This window comes from Camellia sinensis, chromosome 2, assembly GCF_055761805.1.
Source record: "Camellia sinensis isolate YWXY chromosome 2, ASM5576180v1, whole genome shotgun sequence".
NCBI lineage: Eukaryota > Viridiplantae > Streptophyta > Magnoliopsida > Ericales > Theaceae > Camellia > Camellia sinensis.
This window is the reverse complement of record NC_138962.1, coordinates 220,792,277-220,800,757: the sequence shown is the minus strand read 5'-3', so window position 1 is coordinate 220,800,757 and position 8,481 is coordinate 220,792,277. Positions and strand designations below refer to the sequence as shown.

Sequence of the window (8,481 nt, the reverse complement as noted above, 5' to 3'; positions counted from 1 at the left end):
TTTACTTTTGTAAGAGAAAAAATGTAATGATTATAGATAAAAAGTGATATTTTATCTTATTAACGTATATAGCTTATTTTATTTTATTTTTTTTTTATACTTTTTTACTCTCAAAATATTAGCCAAACGAGCACTTGAAATAATACATCTCTAGTTCCCAAATCTGGCTTACCAAACCTGGAAGTTGGACTCTTGGGCATTCTGAAGGGAGACTTCTATGTTGCTTACTTTTCTTGTTACTTGCCTATAAATACCCTGTCATATGTCCAGTTGTATCTCACTTAATTGTTAGACAATCATCACTACATATATATGTTGATAGAATCATATCTTTAGAGAGAGAGAGAGAAAGAAAAATGGGGTTGACGAGTTTGAATCAACAACTTTTGTCCAAGATAGCAACCAATGATGAACATGGTGAAAATTCTCCATACTTTGATGGTTGGAAGGCATATGATAATGATCCTTTTCACCTCACCAAAAACCCTAATGGTGTCATCCAAATGGGTCTTGCTGAAAACCAGGTTTTGCGAACTTTCATGTCTCTCATACTCCCAATGCCACTGACCCAGCATCCGTGCTCAGAAAAATGTTTAGAAAAATCAACGTGCGAATAGATTCACTCAAATAGCAATAATTTTTTGTGTACGGATTTTGGGTAAGAGAGAAAATGGGATTCTAACCATGATTTCATTCTCAAATGTTAATTATTTTTTGTGGCTTTTGTTTGCAGCTATGTTTTGACCTAATTAAGGAGTGGATTGAGAAAAACCCAACAGCATCCATTTGCACAACTGAAGGATCAATGGCTTTCAAGGACATAGCCAACTTTCAGGACTATCATGGCCTGCCGGAGTTTAGGAATGTACGACTATTTGATCCATATGTTTTCTGTGTCTGATTATGTATTTAATTTATGTACTTCTAACGTTGTTGTTCAATGACTAGTTTTCTCATTAATCTTTACTGCACTTCCACATGCATAAAAATTGGTCACAGTATTATAATGAGTATTATTTGGTCAGTTCTTGTACACTAATTATTGTTTTTACTTTTATATTTTTAGGCTGTCGCGAAGTTTATGGGGAGAGTAAGAGGTGGAAGGGTTAAGTTTGATCCGAACAAGATAGTAATGAGCGGAGGAGCCACCGGAGCTAATGAGACGATCATGTTTTGTTTAGCCGATCCGGGTGATGCATTTCTAGTTCCATCACCTTATTATCCAGCGTACGTACTCATCTTTTATACAAATAATCACATAAACTATTTCTAATAAATGAATCCCCATAGTTTTTCCAAATATTTTTCAGTTCTCTTGGTTGTTTAAGGAGTGGGTTTCAGTCTTGGGGGGTTTCAACCATGGAATGCGCCTTGAATATGGGGGGGTTGGATTTGTTTAGAAACTTCATTCGGGCACTCCTATAACATTAGTTATAGGAAAATGTTTGAATGTGTAAAGTGCATATCATATGTACTTACGTTACCTTACAAAATCACGTAAGTCCTTACAAATATACATAAGTTATGATTTCTCAAATTTTTATAGATTAACTTACGTATGTTTGTGAAAACTTTGTAAGATAACTTACTTATATTTGTAAGAACTTATATAAGTACATATAGTATGTACTTGCACACTTAAAATTATCCAATGTTGTATAACCAAAAAGTAAAAGTAAATATAGAATGACATGATTGAATTTCCCTTTGATTTAGGTTTTATTATTTCAAAATAAACAAGATGAAAATTTTGTATAAATTTAAGAGTTAACTACATCAAAACTTCATTAGCTATTAGCGAATCTTACTTTTTGGGTGTATAAATATTTTTTTTTTTGGTGAATAACTTTTATTTCTTCATCTATCAGCTAGTTCATTTTGAGTTGATAAAAAAAAAACTAGTTCATTTTGATCCGTTCAGCTATAAAAATATATTACTTTCCCCCTTTCCAAACCACCTCCAAAATTTGTTAAGAATCAAAAGAATTCTGGTCAAATATTAATACAAAGAACTTTTGACACAGGCTAATTTTCTTCTCATTTTTTTCCTATATAGCCATTAAGTTATTACGTGTTGACAATAGACCTCTCGTTGGATTTGGACCACCAAAAAATTCATACCAACTACAACACACAGTCGGGTTTTTGGAAAGTTTTCCAAAATGATGGATTTACTTGTGCAAATTGTCCAAGGCTCAAGCTGACTTTGGGTCTTAACAAAGAATTTTGGTCCACCATATTTAGTAACACACTAGAAAATACGTATGGTATGGAGTCCATTTTTTGTCGTTCTAAACTATTATGTCATTAATTATCTTAATCAATTACAGTCGATCGATCTAGTAAAGTGGGGATTCAAAGTCTCATGTGATTGAAATCTGCCTTCTGTGGAACTGCAAAGTTGGGATCTTGAACTCACTTTTAAGATTGAGTTGACTAATTTTGATTGGACGAGATCACTAATGACGTTGAGATCATAAAATATGAGTAATGATATTAAAAATACAAAATTCATAGAGAAATTTCTTTTCGCTCTAAAATAAAACACCATAAAAATGATTTTACTTATAAAAATAACTTTGCCATATCATTTTTATAGTATTTTATACATAAATAGATTTTTGCATTAAACAGCTTCTCATTTATGTGACGTTGACAAAATAATCATGTATTATGTTGAATGATATGAGAGAAGAAAAAAATTAATTTTTAAAATTTGAAAAATATTATTCATAAAGAATCTTTATACAATTTGTAGCAGTAGTATTTTTGAAATTAAATGTCATTTTTTTTTTATGGGTACTCTTGTATTAAAATAATAAGTCTTAATGCAATCATCTCATTTTTAATTTTTTTTTTTTATACTTTTCACTTATACTTTATGCATTTGGAATATTTCAGATTTGTTCGGGATTTGAGATGGCGAACCGGTGTTCAAATAATACCAGTTACCTGTGAGAGCTCAAACAATTTCCAAATCACCATAGAAGCCCTAGAAGAAGCATACAACAAAACAATAGAGGCCAACGTTAGAGTGAAAGGCTTGATCATAACCAACCCATCAAACCCATTAGGCACCATTTTAGACAAAGACACTCTCAAAAGCTTGGTGAATTTCATCAATGAAAGAAACATCCACCTTGTATGCGACGAAATCTACGCTGCCACCATTTTCAGGCCTCCCCACTTCACTAGCATTTCTGAGGCCATTCAAGACATGGATAGTAACGATGATCTCATTCACATCGTTTACAGTTTGTCGAAAGACATGGGTTTTCCTGGCTTTAGGGTTGGTATTTTTTACTCATACAACGATGAAGTTGTGAGTTGTGCTCGAAAGATGTCGAGTTTTGGATTAGTCTCTTCCCAAACTCAATACTTACTCGCTGCAATGCTCTCTGATGATGATTTTGTGGAGAGGTTTCTTGATGAGAGCTCGAGGAGGTTAGAGTGCAGGCATAAAATTTTCACAGAAGGATTGAAAGAGGTAAAATGTTAGCATATATCTCGTATGTTGGTTAGTTTAATTGCTTGTGAAATTAGCATTAATTCTATTACAATTGCAATTTTTTAGAAAGCATTTTCGACAATGAAATTTATATATATATAAAAATCAATTGCATAGCTGAATGGAAAATAAGTTGCAACGTTTATTTGAAAGTATTAATAACAAACTTAAAAAATGAGGGTAATTTTAAAAGTTCACATATCTACATGTTTTTTTTTAAAACAATAATATCAATATATATATATTTTTTCTTTGTGATTTGAGAAGTTTAAATTATTATATTTTTTTATTGATAAAGTGTGATTTAAAAAAAAAATACAATTTGTAAAATTTAAGATTTTGAATGTTTATCATAATAAAAATGTTTGGAAACACCACTGCAGATGGGGATCCATTGTTTGAATAGCAATGCCGGACTTTTCTGCTGGATGAATTTGCGCCCGTTGCTCAAAGAACCAACTATTGAAGCTGAAATGGCGCTATGGCGTGTGATAATCAACGATGTGAAACTCAATGTCTCTCCGGGATCATCTTTTCACTGCACTGAGGCTGGTTGGTTTAGGGTTTGCTTTGCTAACATGGATGATGATACAGTTGAAATTGCATTGCAGAGAAGTCGAAAATTTGTGACTAAGAAGGAAGGAGAGGTAGCTACAGTAAAGAAGAAGAGGTGCCAAATGAATCTTTGACTGAGTTTCTCGTCTCGGATATACAACGACGGTCTCAGGTAGCCTCATATGTCATCTCCTCACTCTCCTCATCCTCACTCGCATCAAGTTCGAGCTAGGAATTAATCGGTTTAGAGGACTATTACGTATCATTAGTATATAAAAAATTTATAACGTCAAAAAAAGTAAATTCAAAAATTTTCAAAAAAATAAAATATACGATGTGAGTCACAATTAAAATGAATCACGTCTATAGACTTTATTTTTTGATTACTTTTTGAATGACTTTTTTCTGACTACGTAATATTATTGTTAGAATATTTCACCAGAACTCTTCAACGTGACTTTCAGAAAGTTAAATATATGAGGTGATAAATATATCATTTCTCATTTTATGCACCATTAATTTGTACCAAGAGGACAAGTAGATTTATTCTTTCCATTAGAAATAATTACTACAATAATTTAGGAAAGAGAATGTTTTAATAATATGTAATTTATTTGGGTGTAATGTGTAAAATATTGTTTGAAGTTTCAATTCCATTAAATAATATTGAAGTCATGTAGCAAATCTCTTCTTATTCTCTCTCTCTCTCTCTCTCTCTCTCTCTCTCTCTCTCTCTTAAATGTCTCTTGAATTTATCTTGATATTGATGTTGAATAAATGAATTGGAAAGTAATATCCAAATATTATGATCAATTGTTTCATCTTACTAAAATTGCTGAATTACTTTAAACAATCATATGGAAACTCATGCTTTTAATTCTTTGAAGCACCTTGCTTTTCTCAATCAAAATTTCATCTCTAATTTTATTTTTTAATCCAAATTTTTAGTGCTATTTTTTGAATAATGTCACAAATTATTTCAATACTAAATCCTGACACAAGGACTATAGGCACTGCCAAGACTATCTTTCAGCAAGTTTTTTTGACTCTAATCGTGTGACAGAGAGCGAGAGTTTGAAATAGAGAAATAGAAGGGAAATGACACAGAAGATCCGATCTCATGTAAAACTTGGGGGAAGAGTGTCCAAGAGTATTCTTCTTATGGGCCGGATTGTAGTTTCGATTACATATTTCTTCCACAAGGTCTAGCCCAAGCCATTGGTGGGCTCAAAATTCAACGTGGGCTTGGTTCTTTATTCAACAAGAGTGATAAGAATTGTATTATAATTTCATCACGTCAAAATATTTAGACAATTCCAATTCAAAACTAATTGACATTAAATGAAAAGGACTCCTAAAGTGTGTGAAAGTATGAGAACAAAACATATAATTTGATTGGTCCCCAACTATGAGTCCCATAATTATAAAGTGCATCAATTCCAATTAAAATTATACATTGTCACTGACAATCTATAGATTTTTGTAACACTTTCAAATTCACCTATTAAATCCATCATTTACACTAAACCGATAAAACTATTCGGTTTCAATTCCTCATCTAACAAAATGAAGGATTCAATTCGGCACAAAGTTTTCTCTCAACGCCAATCAAAGCAAACCGTTTACACTCCTACTCAGCATACATGGCTTTGCAATTGACACTTGAGATGGTGGATCAAGAAGAACAAACCATCATTTTTCACATTTCAAACTTGAAAAGCAGATAACAGAGAGGAACAAATACCCGTGCACTTGGATTCTTTTTCTGTAGGCTCTTCTTTCTTCTTCGATTCTTGTTTGTATTATTCTTATCTATCTTTAGAGTGAACTCTACTTGGAAAAGTTTCTTCAAGTCTTCCACTACTTTTTCAAGATCACAACTTCCTCTTGCTTCTAATTCATTGTTGTGATCAGAGACAATTTCAGCATAATAAACTTCTACAGAGTCACAGAACGAAAAAGTGTTGGATGACAATAAATTGAAGAATATAAGATTTTTAGTATAATTAAGAATAATGGTTTAAATAAAATTTTATTTATGTAATGGTTTATCAACTAGACTATGATATGATTTGAGTATTGATTATTAAGATATTGATTTCAGATTGTGATTTCCCAGTTTCTTCATCCAACTTCTTATTCTATTCTTTTGGTGCTAAATCATAAATGCTTCAGTGAGACTAGTTTTTTCATATGAAAATAAGTTTTTCAAAGAAAAATAACGAAAAGAAAAAGAAAAATGTTAGCCTCGATATACCTGAATAGGTCCTAAGTTTCTTCAGGAGCTCTGAGGTGGGTGCAACAGGTTTATCGAATACCAAGTGAAACATCTGTAAGAACAAATTGAAAACAACCTTAGCTGTAAGTTAGAATTGGCCAAGCTTTTAAATCCCAATTGTGGTAGAGACAATGGGAAATGAAATTGTAAATTAAAAACTGATTAAACAACATAGATGTTCAGAACCCACAAAAAGGATTTAAATGTAGAAATGAAACTGAATGTTGAAGAAAGTGAGGGAACCAGACCTTAATTGCAGTCAGATCTTTCAAAAACCTGAGCATGTAACAGTAGTATGTTAGAGAGAGAGAGAGAGAGAGAGAGAGAGAGAGAGAGTGAGGCTGCAGTTTGGTTGTGTTTTTGTTTTCTGTTTTTCATATTTTTGGAAACAAAACAATGAAAAGTTCGAAAAAACTCATAGTTCACATATCATTTTCAAATTTTTTTTTTCCTTCCCGAAAACAGTTTTCAAAAATTTGAAAACAACTTTTTGGAGTTTCCTAAATAGTGGGTTGTTTTTAGAAACAATTCACTGTTTGAGTTTTCTAAAACAGACAAACAAAAAACAAAAACCCAACCAAACAGGCAAGTATTGACATGGAGAAAAGACATTCATCACATGGATCGAAACCATAACCCTATAATTCTCAATGGAATTTGACGTTGCAGTGAATCATTAACCTAGTAGAAGATTTCAAGGCATAACCAAGCAAGACCAAAATTAAAATGACTAGATTTGAGTTAGAAAATTTACTCGGTTGAAATTATCTCAGCTAAGGTCTTTGCAGCTAATGGAAGACCACCACACCTATCTACCATGTTATCTTTCATTTTTCGTAATATCTGGTGATACAAATACTTCTTTCTAATTGAATCTAGAATTATGTGCCAACACGACTCTCTATCCAATATGGGCTCAAGTTCATACAAGTTGAGCTCACCCACCATCTCACTTGCCACTTCTTTCAGTCTACTAGTGACGATGATGGCACCCCCACTTCCCCTTAGAAATCCATTCCAGAGTGGAGTTACATACTTGTTGAAATCCAAATCATCACTCGAAGCAGGCCACATGTTGTCCAACACAATCAAATACTTCTTATTAAAAAAGTAAAGATACATATTGTGCAAATGATCATCAAGATCAGAAGTGTTGCCAGACAAAGAGAAATCACTTTCCAAGCATTCAAGAATAGCCAAGACAACGGATCTTAGATCCGGATGTTGAGGTAACTCAACCCATGACATTAGGGAGAAACTTTCTTGGACACTACAGCTATGGAACACCATTTGAGCAAGAGTAGTTTTACCTGATCCTCCCTAAGATACCAATTGCACTGAAATTATCAGTATCAGGTGTAGTAGTTTGGAGCAAACACTACAAGAAATTGCACTTTTGGCAACTACTTTTGGCGACGACGTCAATTTTTCATCGCCAAAAGTATATTTTTGGCGACACAGTGATCAATTTCGTTGGTAAAAGTATACTTTTACCGACGCAATTTGTTGCCGTCGCTAAAAAGGCATAACATTATTTTAGCGCCAAATTTTTTGGTTGGCGCCAAAATTTCAAAACTTTTACCTACGAGGCTTATGTTTTAGCAACACAATGAGCGTTGCTACTAGTGTGCTTACTTTTGGCGACGACAAGTTGGCGTGGGCAAAGAGTTAACCATTTAGCGACGATGACACTATTCGTCGGTAAAAGTTTTACTAGTGGAATGATGTAATTTAGTGATTTGTGTTTTTTATTATAATTTTTGAAAGAGTTTTAAATATTTTAGTTACTGAATTGTAAAATTAAAATGATCATTGAATTAGATCACAAAATGAACCCATTGAGCCCAAAGATACTCTTAAGTTGAGATGACTAAATTGAGATAATTTAAACTTTTTCTAAGAATATGGTTAGATTATCACTTTCAATATGTTTGTTTTTATTTTCAGAAACTAGTTTCAAATTTTTTTCCTAAAAAACTAAAAAAAAAAATTGGGTGAAAAAAAAAACTTATTATTTTTGTATATTTTTATCTTTTAGGTCATAAATACTTTTTAAAATTTTAAAAATATAATTTTGATTTTTATTGCTTTCAAATTATTTTTAATTTTTTTTAAAAAAACAAATCTAATTTTTTTTAAT

General features: G+C 32.2%; 1 protein-coding gene and 1 long non-coding RNA gene across 2 annotated transcripts; one reads left to right on the top strand and one right to left on the bottom strand.

Moving 5' to 3' along the window:
* The first annotated feature begins 283 nt into the window (after window positions 1-283).
* Window positions 284-4,738, top strand: LOC114316468 (1-aminocyclopropane-1-carboxylate synthase-like). Its single transcript, XM_082913665.1, has 5 exons — window positions 284-524; window positions 734-865; window positions 1,067-1,227; window positions 2,902-3,487; window positions 3,892-4,738. The coding sequence occupies exons 1-5, from the start codon at window positions 357-359 to the stop codon at window positions 4,195-4,197; spliced, it is 1,353 nt and encodes a 450-aa protein (XP_082769791.1). The 5' UTR covers window positions 284-356; the 3' UTR covers window positions 4,198-4,738.
* Window positions 4,739-6,319: 1,581 nt separating this feature from the next.
* LOC145820658 (uncharacterized) lies at window positions 6,320-7,450 on the bottom strand. The gene is made up of 3 exons (XR_014362626.1): window positions 7,096-7,450; window positions 6,590-6,617; window positions 6,320-6,393 (listed from the first exon to the last, which is right to left on the bottom strand). It is a non-coding gene; the product is annotated as an uncharacterized LOC145820658 (long non-coding RNA).
* Between the last annotated feature and the right edge of the window lie 1,031 nt (window positions 7,451-8,481).